The sequence below is a fragment of the Amblyomma mixtum genome, chromosome 7, assembly GCF_055824585.1.
Source record: "Amblyomma mixtum isolate Tamu chromosome 7, ASM5582458v1, whole genome shotgun sequence".
NCBI classification, from domain to species: domain Eukaryota; kingdom Metazoa; phylum Arthropoda; class Arachnida; order Ixodida; family Ixodidae; genus Amblyomma; species Amblyomma mixtum.
Genome location: NC_143018.1, coordinates 49,284,881 through 49,307,154, shown reverse-complemented (window position 1 = coordinate 49,307,154; position 22,274 = coordinate 49,284,881). Strand labels below are relative to the sequence as shown.

General features: G+C 45.5%; 1 protein-coding gene across 1 annotated transcript in view; it reads left to right on the top strand.

Annotated features, from left to right (window-relative positions):
* The window catches only part of LOC149336023 (chorion peroxidase-like), a 48,482-nt gene extending 27,461 nt beyond the window's left edge, over positions 1 to 21,021 (top strand). Inside the window, exons 6-15 of the mRNA XM_089552528.1 lie at positions 2,005 to 2,160; positions 4,687 to 4,788; positions 7,676 to 7,789; positions 8,014 to 8,149; positions 10,203 to 10,412; positions 12,283 to 12,411; positions 13,329 to 13,547; positions 15,515 to 15,684; positions 17,978 to 18,080; positions 20,903 to 21,021. Coding sequence (XP_089408654.1) covers positions 2,005 to 2,160; positions 4,687 to 4,788; positions 7,676 to 7,789; positions 8,014 to 8,149; positions 10,203 to 10,412; positions 12,283 to 12,411; positions 13,329 to 13,547; positions 15,515 to 15,684; positions 17,978 to 18,080; positions 20,903 to 20,960 — 1,397 coding nt within the window. The 3' untranslated portion in view covers positions 20,961 to 21,021. The remainder of the gene's footprint in view (positions 1 to 2,004; positions 2,161 to 4,686; positions 4,789 to 7,675; positions 7,790 to 8,013; positions 8,150 to 10,202; positions 10,413 to 12,282; positions 12,412 to 13,328; positions 13,548 to 15,514; positions 15,685 to 17,977; positions 18,081 to 20,902) is intronic.
* Positions 21,022 to 22,274: the final 1,253 nt, after the last annotated feature.

Sequence of the window (22,274 nt, the reverse complement as noted above, 5' to 3'; positions counted from 1 at the left end):
TCCATTGTCTTTTACTACCTCCCACATTGTTTTAATTCCCAAGACTGATGACACGGAGAAACGTATGTTGGTGGGGTCCTGTAGACCAATCAGCCTCACAAATGTGGATTACAAGGTGTTCATGAAGATTTTAGCCAGCAGATTGCAAAGTGTAATCACCAAGTTAGTTGGGCCGCATCAAACCTGTGGCATCAAAGGTCGCAGCATTGCCACAAATATACATGTTGCACGAAGCATATTAGAATGCGTTGACGCGCTTGGCAGTCAAGTAGCTATGATGTAGCAAGATTTAGCAAAAGCTTTCGACCGTGTTTCTCATGACATTCTTTTCTCCATTCTAGAGCATGCCAACCTGGGTAACGTAATAGTAGAAGGGGTAAAAATGGCTTACGCAAATTGTACGACGAGAATTATAGTTAACGGCGAACTTACCAGCAGCCTCATAGTACGCTCGTCGGTGAGACAAGGATGCCCGCTCTCTCCCCTGCTTTTTGCAATATATCTCGAGCCGTTGTGCTTGGCAATTCTTAACAGTGACTGCATTTCTGGATTCAAGCTTCAGGCAGCCGAAGTGAAAATCCTTGCATACGCGGACGACATAGCGGTATTTTGCACAAACAGAGACAGCATTCGTGAAGCTACGAATGTGGTCGAAAAGTTCTGCGACCGAACTGGATGTCAGATAAACTGGGGAAAAAGCTCAGGATATTGGCATGGGGAATGGGATATTTCACCATATTTTTTTTCTCGACTGCAATGGACTGACTTACCGACGCGGTACCTTGGGGTGCCCCTAAAAAGTTATCGCGATCCCAGCACACACTAGAACGAGGAGACGTTAAAGGCAAGAGAGAAAGCGGACGCGTGGCAAGGAAGGCAGCTGTCAATCTTTTCACGTGCCTTTGTGTGCAATGTTTTCTTGATTTCTAAGATATGGTACGTGATGAATGTGCTCTGTGCGTCGCGCAGCAATATTCAAAAAATCCATCGAGTGTTTGCAGTTTTTCTTTGGGCGTCGACCTGGGAGAAAACCAGGCGAACAAACTTGTTTATTTCAGTCAAAAGCGGTGGCGTTGGACTGGTTCATTTGTTTTTGCGTCAAGTGGTGTCGCGCTTTATTTTCCTTCGTGATCAAAATGACATATTTTTGAGAACTGTTATGCAAATGCGGTTGCAAAGGCTGCTCCCCGGAATCATAGTGTCATCGTGTGAAAACATGTGTGCTGCTGTAAACGGATATTTGCGTGAGGTTGTCCTTTCCTTCAGGTTGTTGGAAGTGCGTTTTTCACTAGAATACCTGTATAACGTTCCCAAAAAGAAGCTGTATAAGGATCTGGTTGATATTATGCTGCCGCCACCTTTGTATCGTGCGCCTTACCGTGGAGGCCCAGGGCAGGATATTTTAAAACGGGTGAAAATGATGCCGGTCCGGCCGACAGTGAAAACATTCTTTTTCAAATTGGACTCTAATACACTACCTGTTAAAACCTGGCTCCATGAAAAAGGAATCTTTGTCCCATGGACAACAAATTGCCTGTTATGTAAGCAGCCGGAGACAATTGAACATGTTTTCCTAGACTGCTGGGACGCCATACTTTTCTGGGATGTCCTGCAGAGAACCATCAAGAAAGAACTACCACTGCACCCTTATGGTATCAGATTTCTACCAGTTGATCGCAAAGAGGTACCCTATGACTTATTAATGCTTCTTGGCCTCCAGAGCTTGTGTAAAACGCGAATGCAAGTAAGGCATGCTGATATAAACACTCGTAGTACAGGTGAGAACTTTGTTGAAAGTGCTGTTTATCTGCGGGAATGTTACCAGGCGCAGCGTGACCCACCCCAGTGGGTAACACTACTAGATGATCTAGTGAAACTTAAGAAATTTTAACTTCACCCGTATCAGCTCAAGTGTAGCTGAAGTGGTCTTATTGTTTTCATGTCAATCTCGAAAATAAAGAAAAAAAAGACGATGCTAAAGTGTCTTATGGCGGGGTACCACAGATCCCAACAACGTCATCGACTGCTGCTCGCCAGGGCGCCGCAACGCCTCCAACTGCTTCTCCATCGACCTGTTCCCGGACGATCCTTTCTTCGGCCAGTTCGGCCAGACCTGCATGAACCTGCCCCGATCGGCAGCGTGCACTCGCTGCACACTAGGCAAGTACTCGGGCATTTCGTTCGTAGAGCTGCGGTGATTAGTCATGTGTGAGGAATTCCTTTATGCCCTTACTCAATTCTAAGGTGAATCATTCCACAGTGCCACCAGTAGCCAATTCACATCCCTAGTTGGGCTACCACTTTTACACAGGAACAGTGAGGAGCATAGCTGAGTTTAAAATTTTATAATGAACTAATTGATCCACACCGCAGCCTCGGTGACGCTATTCTGCCAATACTTTTTACTGCACCAAGGTGTACAGGGGAAGACAGTGAACTTACAACCACTTTTCTCGACTTTTGAAATGAGGCTAACAGTAACATTGCTGAACTTTATTTCATAATCTATGCACCTATATCACCCAATGGGAAATTACAGCTGGGGATAACAACAATAATCAGACATAAAAATCAACACTATACGAAATATAAAAAAGAATAACAGCACTCAATGAGGACAAGCCTCAGGAAAGACCGATAGAAGCAAGGTAGAATGTGAAGGTACTCTGCCAATTATTTCATCCAAGGTGTTCCAGTCGTTTATGGCAAATGCAAAAAAAACACTGAGAAGCATGCGCGCCGCAGGTTAAGTTTGGAAACTCCTTTAAGCGGTCGGTTCTAAGAGAAATATGCTAATGGGCCTTGACGTAAATACTTTTTGGCAACGCCATTGTCACCATTAAATTTGCTGTGAAAATTTAAGTCACCAAAGGCATCATGGCGGCCTGTAAATAAATACATTTAGTTTATAAGGTGTATTTCTTTGAAACGCATTTTTGTTGCGGATGCTAGCGGCTCGGGGTTACATATGCAAGAAACAAGCTGTCCAACAAAAAGTCCACGACTGTTAGTTTCCTTTCGGGTCGTTCCGCGCCAGATGGGCTAGACTCTGTGATCGGCCATCTTCAATTTCTTTGAATAAAGTCAAACTACTTGGTATTTCTTTGGTAAACACTCAAACATCTGGACTTTAAAAAAAATTATTGGCGCCTTGCCAGCCATCTTAATTTGGCAGATGTTATCAAAACATAGCGCAGTAAAAATTTTGAAAAAGAATTAAGTATTTCGCGTACGCCTATGCAAGTTTCTCTTGTACATAAAAGAAATTGCGCATTTATTGCTGTGACTGCAAATGAATTTCGTTCATTTTTTCCCAAGCATGAAACACCGAAAGAAGTGCACAATCATAAAGTTTAGATTTTTTAAATTAATTTTGACTGTCACATCAGCTTTCAAAACTGCTTTTTGCATTCTTCATGGCAGTCGAAAGAAATAAAATATATTATTGAATAATCTTGCTTTCTATCCAAAATATGAACGTTAATACATCGCACAGTATAATTCACTGGCGTTTATTTTGGGAATATTATTCTGGACCCTTCTTGTTTTAAGTGAAAAGGTGATTTTCCAAACTGAGCACCCATGTCGTACACCGATGTTACTCCATGCTCGTTTTTAACTGCACTCCCGCGGCTGCCAGAGCTAAGGAGCCACATTGAAGAACCACAGTGCTCCAAGTTAATGCTCCGGATTTCAGGTGTCGAAAAGCCGGTCGGCGTACTCTTTTATATTTTGTTGCCAGGAAATCTCGTGCCGCCAAGTGCGACCTAAGTCCAGCTTGCACAGTTTAGAGCGATGGCAGCTTCGTGTGAAGAAACGGCCATGTCGGTGAACCTCGCGTTAAACTGCGGAAACTGTCCGGTCATTTGTTTCTTTTTCGCAACAGCGCCCGTGAGCAGCCGGTCCATGTCCAGCGAAACATCGCCTTTCAGAAGTGAAGCGCTGGTACTCATTCTCGTTAGCTCCAAAGGCTACGTGCAATACATTAAAGAGCGCGTACTGTGCATCGCTGGAGTGGGCCGCGGGCGTCAAACTTGCAAAATTATTTTCACTCTTGAAAAAAAAAAGTGTTCCCGTTAAAATTCCTGAAATAAATGCCACTAGACTGTAAGACAGAATAGCATCTTCTAAACAGATTGATGCTGCCAGATTAGTACCCCTACATTTGCCCTCATAAAACTGGCAAAAGGAGAAAGCATTTTGGCTGCCACCGCGGTTGGCTAGGATGTGCAAAAGGAGGGCAACAGAGGTCGGCTGCTCCATTACATTTTGAAGCAACATATTAACTCTATGCGCCTAATACTTGGAGCCAGTTTTTCTTTTCGGAGCATTTGCAGTATACATAATTTGAAAGTTCGAAATTATATTTAAAAATCGTTTTTCTTTTCTTCCAGAGGCAATCTTCTCTGAAAAACTAAATTGTCGTAACAAGAAAGTGTAATTAAGAAAGTAAAAATAAAACTACGCAAAAAAAAAACAATATTAACACACTCGTAGGTTCTTGTTCGTGAACTTTATTAAGTTTTCAACTGATGATCGGATTAAATGACTGCTTGTGGAAATGTGGAAACTGTATTATTCTCTTCATTGCTAAACAAACAACGGTTTGAAAAATAGAGACGTCCTAATATAACACCCTTCTTTAGTACCACCGTTAAAATTGTGATTTTTTTAACTGTTTCGCAGGACAGCGACAACAGCAGGACATTCTCACTTCCTACATAGACACGTCTCAGATATACGGGAGCTCACAGGCGGATACTCTCAGACTCCGATCAATGTCCGGCGGTAAGTTCAGCTTTTGCAGCGAGAATTATGCGTATTTTTCAATAACAGGAAACATAAAAATGCAGGGTTAACTGGAGTGATATTGATAACGTGTTTGTGTTGCAATGTACGTAGTTCGGATGATACTGTGGTAATTATGATGATAGACAAATGAACAGCATAAATACGTTTTGCTTAGAAGGCTCTGGGAAAGTGTGCAGAATATGGCAGATGAGCATTGATGATTATGTGCCAAAGACCCCGCGGTTAACTGGAATCATGCCAGTTTCGTCCACAAGATTGGCACCGAGTACAGCGTAACAATAAAAACGGATCAAATCCTCAACCCTTCCTGAAATGAAGTAGCGTTGGCGGGTGGTCTAATAATGTAAGCACTGAATTTCGTACCTGAAGATGTAAGAGACAATATGTTTTGCAGTAGAATATCTTTAACACGGAAGGAACAAAGTTGTGTGTGGTTATGGTTGGTTACGGCTATACCGATTCCATGTGAACAGCGGATCTAATTTCCTCGGTGGGTAATTAGACCTGTTAGGAAAGGAACATGCAGATATTTAGAGATCGTGACTTATAACGGTTTTTTTCAGTTAAGCAAAAGGCGGCTGAATCTTCGGACAACAAAACCTTAAACGTAATACATACGCTGTAGACGATGAGGCATGCTGTTGCTTATTTTAATTCCGACTGCCGGTAAGGCCGCGACGTCCACCGATTATTCGTTGTATAAGCTTTTCGCCTTTAGGAATCTTTGAAATATTTCTGTTGATATACATCTTTCATAAAAACTATTTACACTGGCAACACACGCTTTGTCTGATACTATACTAGTCGGAGTTAAGTGGTAGCGTTAATGTAATGAAGACGACGTCGATGCAGATACCGCGCGTAAACTCTTAATGGCTCCCCTACCTTCCGAATCGTAGGCCACCGCAGTAACTATAACACAGATAAGGCTTATAGCGATGTATTCGTGACCTAACACAAAAAACAAATTCGGCGCAGACACTTAAGACTGCTTACGTGCGGGAATGCTGAAGCATTACTGTCCCTAGGTGCGTTTACACCCACACACAAAGGAGCGCGCGTACGACACCACTCGGAAGTCTGTACGGCGAATTGTTGCGTCCTAATTTTGACACGAAAACTGGTTTCTTAGGAAAGAAAATAGCGCAGTAACTCTCTTACATCTCGGTGGACACTTCAACTACGCCTTAATTGAAGAGGTAAAGAGCCCGGGAAGGCATACAATTGAATGTTCATATGTCTTCAGTTCAAATCCTTCTCTCAAGCTTGCCTCCAACTTGACTAGGACATGAATGCAATATGCAAGTAGAAATTGTATGACATCACCCCTAACGCTGTAGAACAAACTGTTGCTTCACAATTGTGTACGAATGCTGTCGGGAAAACTGGCGTCCATCGAGGTCGACCAGAGAACAGAACGACGTGGATATGATTGCCTGAAGTGGCGGTGCTCGGCTTGCCGTGTACGTCATGCAGCCGCTTGAAGACGTCACCCTATTTTTCTTGCCATCGCTGATATTTTCTGTACTATCTGCGAGTAGAGAGAGAGAGAGAGAGAAAACTTTATTTACACAGGACTTTGGGGCACGCCCCAGGGTCCCCGCACTACCCCACCGCACTCAAGTGTTTATGTTCCTAGGGTCCATAACACTGGCAGCGCGGCCGGTGGCGATGGCCTGCACGGCCGGGTCCTCCGAGCGCAGCAGGGTCTCGCAGTCTTCCCAGGTCTTGGGGTTCTCTAGGTCCCGCGGGGGAGAGTCCGCCGAGCAGAGGGTTATGATGTGGAGGGAAGAGACTCTACACGCCGCACTCGCCGCTGGATTTTCTTGTATTGGGACTAGTAACGCTTTCGCATTAAAACCAAGGTCTTCCAGTCTGACAGCACGACTGCGGATCCAATAATGCGCATATTTCTCTGCAGTTTGCAAAGCTTTCTTAAAGATGGCGCCACCTAATCGTTACTTTGGAGTTACTCCTCCTTCCACTCGATGACTCTGCACTCGCTTTGTTAAGAATGAGGTGTGGGAACTACCTTGGATTCGCTTTCTTCATTCCTGTACAGCGTAGGCACAGAGTTTATATAGCTGTTCTGACATGCCCGTCGGAGAATTCGAGAAGGGAATTCAAGCGTACCTTGTTTGGCCAGTTGGTGCATGGTTCAAGGTAAAAGAAGAGCGGGACAGGTTTCGTTGCGGGCCATACTCTTGTGGGAGGTCGTTTCTGCTGAAGGACAAATCCCAACATAAAAACGCAACAACTGTTTATTCGATTAGTGGTGGCAGCGGATGAGCATACCAACGCTACGCTCGTCTCGGTAGCGGAAAGAAAAAGCCGCCGTTCCCATCCGGGCAGCCTGTTTTTGTAGCCACCGTCGGCGCCGCATGCCTCGGGTGACGCAGCGGTGGCGCTGTGTTTTATCGGTAACGCAGTCCAGTGGGTAGCCGTGTTAAGCTGGGCCGGATGATAACAAGGCGGAGGCTGCGCGGAAATATGCGCAGGGTGTGTCGCCACACTCTCTTTAACAAATTATCAGCTAGTAAAATACAGTTGTGTGCCAGCGTCCTGCGTGACACTCTTTTTCTCATGAACGAGTGCTGTCCCTCTGGTCTTTTACCTTGAAGAGTAAAAAAAAAAAAAGTTTCCTCTTCGAAAGGCTTATGGTGTCTTCGCAACAACACTGGTCATATTTGCTTGAGGTATCAGTTTCAGCGCTTACGGTCACTCTTTGTATGTAATTGCGCAAATTAAATAATGTCTGCCGGCTGTTCTCTCTTCAAGGACAAACGCAATAAAAAAAGAAAGTTTAAATTTGCTTTTATATATCCTCCGGTACAGTTTCTGAGCATGACGTGCATATGTGCAGGTCGCCTGAAGAACCAGTACTATATTTTCGCCGGAGAGCTACTTCCTCGTAGTTTTCACGTCAACGAAGACCGCTGCAGCAACCCCTCGAACGGACAGTACTGCTTCAGAGCAGGTGAGTTGTGCTTTGCTGTTCTATAAGACGGTCGTTGTGGTTCCCTCCATACGCAATGCTTGACAAGTTTACAGCCTCATTCAGGAGTTTCGTTTTAATTTACTGCTGTATATGCTACGTAAGGCCGACTACATATCTCAGTCATAAATACATAAAAAAAACGCCCTAGACCCTCACTGACCCCCGGAGGGAAAAAGAGGTGAAAACGCATCTATTCTGTGCAGGTGATGAACGTGCTAACGAGCATCCAGGATTGACGGCCATGCACACTACGTTCCTCCGCCAGCATAACCGCATCGCGGGTCAGCTACTTCTGTCCAACATATTCCTCAGCGACGAGCAGCTTTTCCAGAGGGCCAAGTGAGACACCATTGGCAATATGCGTAGAAGACACGAGTGCGATGTGCACTGACGGTCGAATAGGGCAGTTTGTGAAGTACTGAGCACAAATTAACTAAAAATACACGAATTTGCCGATGGAAAATAGCCCTGGTTAAACCTGGAGTGACATTCGAGCTCCGCCGAGCAGCCAACTGATACAGCTGCGACACCTCTCTCCATTTCCACTCCCGCCCCCCCACCCCCCCCTCCACTCGACCCGGCGCATGCGCACAGCAGTTGCAGCTCGGTTTCGCCGGCGCGCCGCGCCGCCGGCGGCGCGCCGGCGGCAGCAGCTGCTCCGCACCACGTGACCAACCGGCCCAAGGCCACGGCGCCGCCACGGAGCTCAAAGGGTGCCGCGCTGAAGGCTCGAAGAGCTGGCGTAGTGTAGCTCTCGCTACAAAAAAATGCTTATCTGCTTTGTATTACTCACGTAATATTTTCTGCCGGAAAATTGCGAGAAACCTGTGTGGCGTAAGCATGACATTATATTTGGGGCCCAATAATAATCGTACTTTCCGAAAGCGTCGCTGAAAGAGAGAATAAAAATCAATTCGGAAGGCACCTCTGCACTCTTCAAGCGCGGCTCCATCCGAAACATCAAGTAGAGCAACGGTAGACAGCGGACACAGGCTTGGTGACTTTAAGCTTTGCTGCTGGCACCCCACCAATGCTCTCATTTAAGTTTTCTTTCAAATCGCGGTGTGTAATGTCCTCTTAGCATCCGTAACGGTAGGGTACGACGATATATAGCAAAATTAAAATTCCTATATATAATCCGCAATCAGAAAACAGATATACAGAGAGATAATTATTTCCTCGTTCTACTGAAAAGATCGTCATTCTGAATCATTTCAAAGCTGTTCTCCCGTACGTTGCAAGTGCCCAAAACTTTCAAAAGTAGTTCTTTCCACATACCTCGGAGAAATGGCACTGTCTTGGATACGCTGATGTCTCTATGTTCGAGCGCTCAGTACAAGCGTTCCTCTGGTGAACTTTATTGCCTAAGCCGCAGCAGCGCCTGTATAATTTTGAAATATACATATAAATAAAAGAATAAAAACTAAAATCCCAGGCAAAATCATGAAAAGTATAGCAAAGATCAGTCAGTGTTTGGAGAACGGAACAGAAAGATCATAGTAGCACTTTCTTAGAGCTAGCAGGAACATTGCTTATATTCAGGCTCGTTAAATTTATAAGTTTAAACGAATGCACTACAGAATTGTTGCAAATGTGCAGAAAGCTGAAAGAAAACACAAGTCACAAACGATATTATCGTGTTGTAATTGTAAAATTTGGTAATTCCAGCGTCGTAGGAAAACCGCTTCCTGCACTCTGAAGAAACGGCGAGAATCAGATATGAAATGTCCCTGGCGGGAGCGCATATGTTGTGTATCACTCGACTGAAGTCCTCGTGGGGCTCGCTGAAGTCCTAAGACAATCTTCGCGCTGCATCTATTTCGGCTCCAATGCGCGGGCCAACGTTGACTTGCGCCCATTTGATGGTCCACTTGATCTTCGTGGAGCTTATCAAAACCCGCAGGAAAATATATACAATCGCATGTTCGCAGCAGTACGACCATTAAAGATTTATGTACAGTTTTTACAACTTCTTGGGTACTTTCCGCAATTGAGAAGTACACTGACCTTCGCTTATCTATTTCAGTTGTGCGAATTACACTCAATCGCTGAGCTTTAGGAGACGTTCAACACTTCTCTTTCACTGTTATGTCACCACAATGCAGTAGATTTTCTATACCGTGTAATCATGTTACTTGTAAGCCACCGTATGCTGACTGCCAGCAGCGAAAGGACAATGTAGTTACTCCGATTATGCTCACTGCTCGTCTTCGGCATGCTACCCGGCCCCACTTTTTCGAATTACTTGTTTCGTGACCATGCGTCAACCACATCACCCTGTGAGTACATCTCTAGCACTATTGCCGAGAAGAACGCTGATTACACATAAGATTTTACAACCTTCACGAATCACAGACCGTACAGTTCATTCTCATCTATATTCTACCCCCAGGCGCATCTTGGAATGCCAGTTCCAGCACATCGTCTACTCTCAGTGGCTGCCTATTATTGTGGGACCGCAAACCATGACCCGTTTCGGCCTGACGCCCCTGACCAGCGGCTTCACCACGTACAACTCGAGCACAGACGCGACCATGCTGAACGCGTTCGCGGCCGCCGCCTTCCGTCTTGGACACACTCTCATCGATGGAACTTTCCACGCGTAAGACGCACCTTGTCTGTCAATTTACGCCTGTCACTATTTGGTTGCCTCAAGAAAACTATACCGGGTGTTTTTTTTTAGAAGGTCCAAAATTTTTATAAAAAGGTAAATTGCTTTAGATTTATTTTAGCACTGGGGCTATACTAGAGGCTACGGCGGGCGCCAGGCAAGAGGAAAACTTCTTTAATTAGTTCGCTGATTAACTAAATATGTTAATTAACTTTTTTAATTTTTGTTTTAGGGGATATGTTGTATTCGCAGAATTGGAGATCGTCCTCTAAACAGTCCAACCGAGAAAAAACAATTTTAATTAAAAATTTTTCACGCAAGTTACGAGGCGCGAACAATTCACCCCGGTAGGCATCTTCACACCGTAACGCAGCGGCGGGAGCGCCTCTGACGTAGTTCACTCCGCCCTGCGCTTTGCGTCACGCGTCCCGGACTGGCGGCCTACGCTATCTCTGCTTATCTCGCTTTGCTCCGCGGCCTCACGGAATGCCGCGCTGGAACAAAAACGCATTGACACAAAGTGCAGGGCGGAGCGAGCTACGTCACAGGCGCTCACAGACGCTGGGTTACAGTGTGAAGCTGCCTACCAGGGTGACTTTTTCTCGCTTCGTTACGCGCGCAAAAAATTTTTTTCATGAAAATCTTTTTTCTTGGCTGGACTGTTTGGAAGACGATCTCCAATTCTGCTAATACAACATATCCCCTAAAATAAAAATTATAAAAGTTAATTAACGTATTCAGTTAATCAGCGAACTAATTAAAGTAGTTTGCCTCTTACCTGGTGTCCGCCGTAGCCCTCAGTATAGCTCCAGGGTTAAAATAAATCTAAAGAAATTTATCTTTCTTTAAAAATTTTGGACCTTCTAAAAAAAAACACCCGGTATAACTCTGTTTTCTTTAGGCCTCTGTTTACCTCTGTTTCTATAGGCATGTTTTAACTTTTTTCTATAATCCTATTTTCTTTATATTCGATTTAAATTAACACACGACTAGGTGAGTGTACTTCAGCTTTTCTAGTGCTCGCTAGATACAGAAGTGGTCAATTAAAATATCAGCTTACAGTCAGTGGATCTTACAGCTACGTGTCGCAAAAGACTTTAAGTCTTTCAGCTTCCGAGTTTACTCCTCCTCGCGCTCTGCAGGCAGCGGGGCAGAAATAAACAGACCGAACTCCTGCTGTTAGACGTCTAGGCAATACAAGAAACTTAATGTGCATGTTCGGAGGCTGTTCTGTCCTGTCTCGCCCGTCTTTGTATTCTCCCGGTGAGTCTTTCAACGGCCGTAGCATTCAAATACACATTACGGAGTCAACAATATCGTCGTTGGCAGCACTGTTCGGCATTAACTCCCACGTTCACCTTGTGTTAGACTGCTGCTTATCCTGAAACAGAGAGTCTAAGGTTCTGCATGTTAAAATGACGGTTATGATGATGTCGCGTCATACTGTCATTAGAGTGTCACGAAAGTTGCGTCTTTTCATATCGAGATCATGTGGACATGGCGCAGCCTTATTCAGTATGCATTCATTGACGATTAAAAAAAAAACCTAACCGGCGCAGCCAGTGCCTAACATGCATTAAAACTCGAGATCCGTTCTTGTTAATCAGGCTTTACTTAAGTCTTCATTTTGCAGTAATTACTTAATTATTGTAGGCTGCGTAAAATGCCTGAAAGAACAACTGCTGCAATGTTGCGGACTTCACACATCTTACAGCTACACACGCAACTCAGACGCGAACCCCATTATTGCAGCCTACAAGGAACTAGCGCTGCTAAAATTGCATTGTTTTATGCCCAAAGCTGCAAAGAACTTGGTATCGTCACTAACTGATACCGCATGTATATGCCGTTGCCGTTTCAGCGATAGACTTTTCTCAAGCAGCACCTTCGAGCTGCAGAACAACTACTTCTTCCCGTTCGAGTTCTACAACGGCTTCCTCGAGCCTGTTATCCGGGGTCTCATGCAACAGCGTGCTCAGACTTTCGACAGGTGAAGTATATGCTAGCCAGCCAAACATTACCACTGTGTTCAGCGAACGGAGCATCGACAAACATCACAGCTATAGAATCCATCTGATGCGATAGTCGTTTATGAGCTCATTCCTCTAACGCCAGAGAAACAACAGCTGTCATGTCAGCCGACTTTATCCCGCAATACTAAGGGCATCTGAATACTGGCTGTTGCAGAGTTGCGCAGCAGTTTGATTAATAACGTTCACACCACGAAATGATAGAAAGCATACTTCAAAAGAAAGTGATGATGCGCGGAGTTATGCGGCGTTCCCCTTACAGTAGTAGTAGAAGTATAATAATTCTATTTGCAGTCGTTATTGCAATCAGCACATCTGCGTTCACTGCAAGGCAAATGACTCCCCCACCGATCTCCGCTTAACCTCCTTCTGTGCCGGCTGCAGCCCATTATGTACGCAAACTTCCTAATATAGTCTGCCCAGCCAACTTCTGCCACCCCGTGCAACGTTTATCTTCTATACTCGCGCCCATTCGTACGCTAAGGGATCACAGATTGCCTGTTCGCAGCATTCCATGGCTAGCATGGATTGCATAAACCCGGGTTGTCGCCTGACCCACTCCGCTGTCTTCGTGTGCTTTGATGTTACCTCTACAATTTTCTTTTGCGTAGCTCGCTTCGTCTTGATCTATTTCATTTGGAGCCAACTGTCTAACTTAAAAATTTCTGTCATTTAAGAGACCGCTGCTTGTGGCGTGTATGTGGCAGCGAAGAATGTCGCTCCCCGCCCCAAGAAGCCTCCGCATTAACTGCTGGAGGACCAGCAGGGTTTGGTGATTTTTGGTTATTTAGGGTGTGTGACGTGCCACAGTACAGAGCTGTCCACAAAGTGTACACATCGCTTTACACCACTTATACTGGCACCGCTACTTCTACAGGGATGTGACTGACGGCGTCACCAACCACCTGTACCGGCTCCGAAATGACAGCTTCGGCCTGGACCTCATCGCGTTGAATATGCAGCGGGCGCGTGAACACGGCGTCCGGCCTTACGTGGACTACTTCTACTTCTGCACGGGCGTCAACCTGACATCGTTCGATGCGTTGAAACAGTACGTGGACAACGACGTTGTCGAACTGTACAAGGTCATGTACAAGTAAGCACGCATTTATCCCGTCAATAACTGTGTCACTAATGAGGAGCCTCTAATTACTGCCCCTGGGGATGTTAAATGCTAAAAAATTGGCTGTGGTTTAGCTCTGGTTAACCCTAGTTGAACTATGAAAGCAATTCAGCGCGTTGTCTCTTCCTCGCTTCGTTCTTTCGTTGTTGCGTCTCTTTCACGCTATACATAACGTCTAGAATCCTCTGACGCGAAGCGCATATATATATATATATATATATGTATATATATGTGTATATATATATATATATATATATATATATATATATATATATATATATACACACCACCCGCGAGGCGACACCTCGACTCCCTCAACCTCAGCGGAGCACATCGTGATGGCGACAGCAGCGGCGTCGACGCCGGCGCCATCTGTTGGAGCGCGGCTGCGGTGTTGCTAGGCAACGGCGGCTCAAGGTCGTTCCTGGGCCGCGGCATACGGCTGAAGTGCGACCACGCGGCGAGCCGAGCTGGCTGGCGTAGTGTTGGTTTCGAAATAAAAACACTAAGGATGCGGCAGCCTTAGGGCATCTGGACCTTTTGGATGTGTGCAGGCCAGACCGTATTTAGCGGGAACACTTTGGACAGTGGTTTTAAGGTTCACGCAGATCCATCTACTGGCGCTTAACCAAGTCAAACATGATCGTACAGTGCGATAGGGCTAAGCCACTCTTGCAATGCTCCAGCTTCTGCGCGATTCTTCCGCAGCTGGCATTCCAAGATCAACGGAACTCGTTGGTCCAGTGTCCCCGTCAAGTGTGGTCTTACATGCAAAATTAGAGCCCTCTGCATATTGGCAGCGTCACAACCAAAAATCAGCGCTGATTACCTGACCGAAGCCGGTAGACATTCGTCATATCGTTGCCATATCGTAGCCTCCTGGTGTCACGTGACACAGCAAATGCATATCGGCTGAACAGACATTGTCTTCGGTCACAAGGTAGCCAAAGGATGCTATGATGCTACCCAGGAAGCGTTGATTAGCTACAAGAAACCCATCCCTATAGGTCCAAATATGTTCACTTGGCTTTATAACGCAGCGCATTCTCGGGTTATTCGTGCCAGTGATGACGGGAAACCAAAATGCCTGTATTGCGAAGCAGACTCTTGAAAAAAAAGTCGTGTTTACTCTCGGGGGTAGTTACTCGTAAAAGCTGCCACAATACATAGAAGAGGCGGGGTCTCGACCACCAAATGGGAAAAAGAACTGACGGTCGATTTGCGTAGTTGGGCCAAATGGAGATTAGGTGCGCTGGCGCTTCGGTTTTCACTTCAGTTCCGGTGTTTGGATCCATTGTTCACGATACTGAAGTTGTTCGGATAGAGATAATGGGTTAATGCCCATATATGCGGAATTGGTCATTCTCTACTTTACGTACATTAAGCCCTTGTAGTCCTAGTACCACTCCTAGTGCAGTGGGTAAGTGCTTTAGCGATTCGCCACTGCCCTGCGATGACAGGTGCTGCACGAATAATGAACCTGTCATTTAGTCGTTCTTTTTAGTTCGGTAGAACTACTAGGCGCATTTTTCGAATTCTGGCTACATACGTAGGCACGTACGTACGTAAGTCCCTGAAGCCTGCTGTGTGGCAGCGGCCCACCCACCTACCGGGTTCTTAGCTGCCCACCACGTTCATACACCTGGAAAGCTTATACCTAGGTAGAGGCCTTCAAGGTAAATGCCTTCAGTTTAAAGGCCTTTAGGTCAAACGCCTTTGTGGTGATGGCCTTTGTCAAACGCATTTAGGTTAAAGGCCTTATGGTAAAGACATTTAGGGTGAAAGCCTTCATGCTAAATAGCTTATGGGTAGAGGCCTTTAGGTCAAATGCTTCTAGTACGTAAGGACTTTTACTGCAAACCTTAACTAGAGCTAACGAGTTATATTCCGCGCTTAGCCATGCTAAACTGTCTGCTATTTTTTCTCGGTCTTTCGAACAGAAACGTCCGAGACATCGACCTGTTCACCGCCGGCATTTCTGAGTTCTCCGTGCCCAACGGTATTGTGGGTCCCACGTTTTCCTGCATCCTGGGTCACATGTTCCAGCGACTCAAATACGGCGATCGTTTCTACTACGAGCACAAAGGCCAGGCAGGATCACTCACGACAGGTCTGTAGATCATTCGCCGGCGCTGATTAATGTACAAAACTTCCCGCCACAAAAATGAAAAAAAAAAAAACCTGTGCGAATTCTCCTCGGCATCTAGAAGCTAAAAAATCAATGGCGCAAAAATCATTGCGGCACTGGATTTCTCGGAATTCCTACGCACTCAAGCAATGTAGATTTTGACGGCGGAAAAAAAAGAAGTAGCAAATAAGGAAGAGCAGAAAGAAAACAAGTAGTTTGGAAGGCCAACGGCCGCATGCATATAGTGTGGACAGAGGAGACTGGTGAAATAAATGAGATTCATAAAAGTGAAGAAACAGAGCTCGGGCCTAACGCTCACAAGCGGCCACGTGAAGGCCGCGGAGGTACTAAGGCCCTGTTATAATCAATTAGTGCATTCGAATTCCCAACTGCCCAGAATTTATTTTTAAAAGCCTGTACCGGACACGGGCAGCAGTAACAATACCCGGGCAACAAAAACAGAGACGTGAGAAAGGCAGTGGACACTGTAAAGTGCCGTCCTTGCCATAAGTCAATAGGTCGCATGGTTTGCTTCTTACTCATATATTGGAGCTCTTATTGCTTCGCAAAAGGTCAAAAGGGCTTTAAAAGTAAGTACAAGAGTTCTACGTAAGTTACAGCAATTTATAGCTTCAAGGGTGGCATAAGTGATCGCTATACGGCTAACAAACAACACATGAAGCCTGGCTACTTTTTGCAAATACGGCAGATGCATGTGCAAGGAATGTTCGACACACTGGCTTTTAAGAAGAGAAAGGAGAAGGCGCACCGCTTATTTACGTCAGCAAAAAAAAAAAGGCATACCACAAGACATTGCTGCGAGATTCGTAAGGCTGATGACATAACTGCGCTTAGTTTGGCCCACTCTTTTACAAGCTCTCCTGCTTGAGATTTTCCTAGCATGGCAGCTAAAGACCTAATAACATTTGAAACAATACATTTAATTGGTTGCGCTGCCTATCAGTTTCCAATTAATCCTGACCACGAGAGGCAGCGTTTATACGAAGGAGCCAGTTTTTTCTACTTAGAGGAACTCTAGTCAGCCGCTTATGCTTAAACTTCCTGCAATTCCATTTCTGAAGACTTTTGCTCAGGTTCCTAGCTGAGTTATCCCAGGAACGCGCTCTGTGCCACTCAAGTACATTGCTATCTGCAGGGAAGTGGCACAGAGGCACGAGGCAAGAAGTTGAAATGCCTCATGCTTAACAGGTTTCCTACTCTAGACATCACGGGGTATGCTGGTGTCGCGATGTGCGGCTGCATTGTCGTGCTTGCCGCGGTAGTTCAAAGAAGCTTTTCCACTGGATGGGTTAATAGTGTCAATCTCGACGCCACTTGCAATTAAAATAAATGCATGAAACTTTCCTTACTGAGAGTTCGGTGGTCGTTAAGAACTCTAAATATCCTAAGTTATTATAGAGCCCTGCATTACCGCGCCCGTCATGGTAAACGGCCTGTTTCGTCTTCATATGAAAGAGCTTCGACACCGCTTCTTGCAAATTCGCCAGAGCAGTGACATGTTTCAAGACACAAATTTCCGCATTCAGTCTCGGGATAATCTATATTTACACTGCCATATGACCGCCCCGAGCACGTTGCCGCAGCGCCTGCACACTGAGCAGGCTTTTTACTTGTATTCTATTCAACTCTCTTGAAGCTTCCCAACTGATATACAAAATGCATGGTAGTCGGGAATATACTTCTTCGCACCACCAGACGACCGGCGAAATGATAGCTGCATTTGCATTCATAATAATGATAGGGATTCGATTTCATTTTAAAGGGGCAAAGATGCTTACCCAGAGAGCACCATGGCTAATGGCCTCTTGGTCAGCACCAGGCGAGGTCGAAGGTTCATCTTTCGAAAGCACGAATTTTTCATCAACCGCGAGTTTTCTATGAAAGCTGTATAGCTTTCCTTAGTAGATGTACGGTTGCGCATGGGTGGATGCTAATGAGTAATTACTCATTTATTCCATATTTATTAGCCTTGCACCGTAGAAGATCCCAAGTAAGCCAGGGAAGTTTTTTTATGTCCACCCGGCGGCGGGGGTGGTGATCATGCCCTGGTCCCCCGCATATGAGGCAGATGCTGAAACCACTTGGCCACCACTGAGGTTCAGCTGCCTTAACACTAAGGCTATCGTGTTTTAGCTCATAACCATATAGTAAATGATTAGAATATAAGTAACAGCTTGATTGCCACGGCAGCAAAAAAAAATTTTTCGAACTGTGCACTGTGAATGTTCTCTTTCTTTTTTTTTCATGTTCACAGAGCAGCTTAATGAAATCCGACGGATTACAATGGCCAAGATCATCTGCGAAAACACGGGTGTGGATTTGGTTTCGCCAAACGTGTTTCGACCCAATGGACCAGGGTATGTATCCACTGTTTTCTTTCATGTCCAACTTTCTTGGACAAAAATTTTGAATATCGAAAAATTGTAAGATAATACTCTTATCGAAATACTAGAGGTAGTGGTTCATTCTTCTGTTGTGTAAGCTGTGTAACAAATATTTCTTTTAACGTGTTTCCATCGATCGCATCGATCAGTTAAGACTTCCATAGAAAACCAATGGCGAAAGCTTTGGATGACAGCAAAAACGCTAGTAGCAAAAAAAATACTTCATGACTGTCGTCGGGTGGTCGACTGATATATTGATTGTTGTACTGAATTCTTACATTAACTGAAAAAATTACGCTCATAAACTGTTTCTCATTCAAGAATGCTTTTGTCCAGAATTGTTCAGTATGGTATGCCCTGAGCTCTCTACAGTTGTATGACCTCGCCAGGGACGGAATCTGATGATGAATTTAGAAATTTCGTGACACAAAGGGAACACAAAGCTTATCGAGTAAAGCGAATGAACATACTCCTGCTAGTCACAGATTTGTGCGTCGCCTGAAGCAGGTCCTTCGGTCGATGTAGTTGGTGTCGTGCTACCAGCCCAGATCGTAGCGTAAGGTTGAATTGCGGCTCTTAGACGAATGTATATGAATCGCTTTATAGCCATTATGGTCTTTTGTTCTCGATAGGAATATGTAGCACGTTATACATATGCATTTCCCAGAGTCGGCTGCACCATGTGTTTCATAAGATGATTTCCTGAATAGCTCTTCATCATCATAAGCCTAGCTACGCCCGCTGCAGGACAAAGACCTTTACCATATCTTTGAATTAACCCTGTCTTGTGCTAGCCGCTGCCACCTTATCTCCGCAGCCTTGCTATCACATCCGCCCACTTAACTTTCTGCCGCCCCTGTAACGTTTTCCTTGCCTTGGAGAGTTAAGGTTAGCCAACATGACACATCACGAGGAGTAGGACAGTACAGTAAAATCTGAATAACTTAACTTAAATAGCGAAAAAAATTGATCGGAACGATGCATATTTCTTGAAAGGTACTGCACTTATACCCTCGGTAATCATAATCATCTCTGCTATAACACTATATCACAGACCCTTCTCATAAAAACGCCGGCTGTGAGATAAATGTCGTCCCGTGTGGCACCTTCAGCACTCTCGCAAGTCTCAGCCCTTTTGAATGTAGTTGCACTATATGTTGACGGAAGCAAGCGTTAAGTTTTAAATACTTCAAGTTTTAAATTAGCAAGTTCGATTTAGATATAATTCACTAGGTAATGTAATGGTCCTTTAAATTCGCTTCCATTTCACTCGCATCATCGAGGGCGCAGAGTAGCCGTTCGTGACGAGAGTGCGGACACGTCGCCGCTCCGAAAGAAAGGAATCAAAACAGAGGGTAACTGGAATAGTATGGTTGCATATGCGTGGTTCAGCTACTCTGGCCTCACGCTGCCAGGAAACTGCCATCACTGCGTCAGCAACATGCATGTATTCGAAACATCGTGCAATTTTTACTTTGTTGTATCTGAAGTGCACTTGTGATTTTCATGACGTGCTCTAGCACAGCAAACTAACCTGAGACCAAAGCTTTACCCCCCCCCCCCCCCCCCCTCAGACACACACACAATGTATACACTGGGTTGGTAGTCCCGTACCTGCAGCACTATCCTACGCAGCCTTGTCACAGCTCAAGTAGGACACACTCCATCGCTGAGGCTTCATGAAGCGAACAGTTTGAAAAGTGCTGCAATACAGCAGATGTCGTTTCCGCTCATCTTTGATTGTTAGCAATAATTATGCAGCCTTTAAGGTTGAAAATGCCCACCCCAACTTAGACGGCGCTTCATAGGGGTGGAAGAGTTGCTGCTCGAACTGACAAAAACACGAAGTTTTGTGTATTAAACGGATATAAAAGCGCATGGACACAGCGTAATTTCCTTCTTGACTATTATTCCCGGAAGCATTTGGGCGCAGTATTTAAATTGAAAAGAATGAAAAAAACCTGCTCGTTTCTTGTTGTCATAGCTGAATTTCAGCGACAGCAGTGGAAAGGGGAAATGCCGATGCCAGGCTGGGTAGTTAGACATTCTGAAAACCGATGTGAAGGAAGAGTTGTAGAGTAGGCGTGATCATGCGCGGCCGTACGCCCGCACCGGGAATGGAGTCACACACTGCCGTGCACCGTCTCTCATCCATCCATTGAAGGCGGTAGCCACCCTTCCTGATACGCACTGGCATGGCAGACAGAAGGGCGTGTTTCCATGACGTCACTAAATTCTCACCAATCACCATGGCGCGTTGCAGCTGCTCTGTCTCTCCCATTTTCACCTCCCACTCCTTCGGGTTGCGCCGACGTCCTAAAGCTGGGCAAAGTGCAACGTGCCCTCAACAGTTCTCGCTGTAAACGTCCTCACCTTCGCAGCCTAGTTACACCGAGGAAGGGAAAGCAATGGCCAGCGATATCAGCCTCGTTTCAGCCCAACCTCCTCTATGCTCTTTGTTTATAGAAAACACTCCGAGAACCCCATAACCCGCAAGGCGTAGAAAAGCAGTGCGAAGATATTTCTCACTTATGAAGTGCCCGTTTTACTTCCCGTTAAGCATGGCACCAGGTGAACAATTAAAATCGCTATGCTCTCGTTATGCTTGTTATACCTACAGTACGTCGTTACATACACAACAGGCTGCCTCCAACGCACCAGGAGGCCGCTGTCACCAGCGATAAAACTCAGAAAAAGCCCCTTTCGCGAGCGGACACAAGAAAGCCTTGAGCTCGCTAGCCGTTCTTGGGCGCGACCCCGAGCCCTGATGCACAGATCTTTTTTCTTTCTTCCAGAAATCAGCAAACATTCTGCCTTTTGTTACCCGACACGAACTCGAGGCCCTGGGCGTGAACAAGACACCTGGTTCAAGGTCTATAGATCTGAGTACAGAAATAAATTGTACCCTACCAGACCTGAGAAATGCGTCAATCTCTAATTGAATGACTGTCTGCTGCTTTCTGCCCATCATGTTGTTCTATCCGCTGTGAGAACCGAGAATAAGGTGGCTGATTAGGAGCGTAACTGTAGGACTACGTTGTGCATTGCTTAACTCAGGCTTCACGCCTAAGCCATTAATATTTTAGGAGACTGCCAGTTTTGTTCGGGACTGTGTGTTATTAAAAACTTATGAGGTGCGTCTCCTTACGTGCGGAAATGCGAAAGCTGTGCGTGGTCCTCCACCTGCGCCATCTGCTGGGCCATATCCGCACATTGCGAGAGGGTTTTTAGTGGGTGCGGCATGATGGCGCTACGAATTCGCGTCAAGCACAAAGGAAGTTAACCGGAAAGCGGAGGAACTTTGGTAAGCTGCATCAAGAAGTTTTTGGCAGTGGAACTGTTACCCACCTGAACCAGGAAGTGAATGCCGTCGATATCGTAACACAGCTGTGCACGTCATACGGTCTTGGCTGCATGACAAGCGGGAGGCTTGTAAAGAAAGCTTCGGCGTGAGGGAAGTACATTTCCGACACTTCCGACACCTGCGAACCACACATCCCCATACGCATTCAAGTTACATGCCACACACCCGGACTCCTTTGATCGGGAAAGCCACTTCTGTAGCCAGTTCTCCAACCTACATCTTATGGTCTGGGCCTGTCAGGCCAATCACAGATTAGTGAACATTGGTGAGCCAACGACCTTGGAGCGGGAGGCGGCTCTTAGCAGCTCGCAGCTCGAGGGCCAAGTCCGGTTCCTCCCAACCCGTAAAGAGTAAAGGAGGAGGAAGAACAAGGGTGCGAAGGCGCACGTGGGAGACTGGAGTGGAGAAAGAGGGGATACGAGTGGGAGGAGAGAAAAAATTGCAGAGATTTAGCGCTTGTTAAACGTAGTGATACGAGCGGAAGCTCTGTTTGGCTTAGTAAATCTTGTATTGCACATTCATTGCCTTGTTCTGGTTGTTAGCTGGTAGCGCCTAAGTGCTTCTTCTCGATGGGCTATATACAGGGTGTTTCACTTAAGACTTTCTGCAATTTTTAAAAATAAGCTATTTGAATTAGATGCGCGCTTTTTCTGGCATAGCATTGTCAGTGGTGTAGTACATCATAATTCAGCTAAGACGTGCTAACTAGCAGGCTTGTTAGCCAATATTTAATAGTTAACTTTTAAACTATTACCGTTGGGCTCCTTAATTATTGAGAGGCATGCAGCCCACCGTAAGTAATG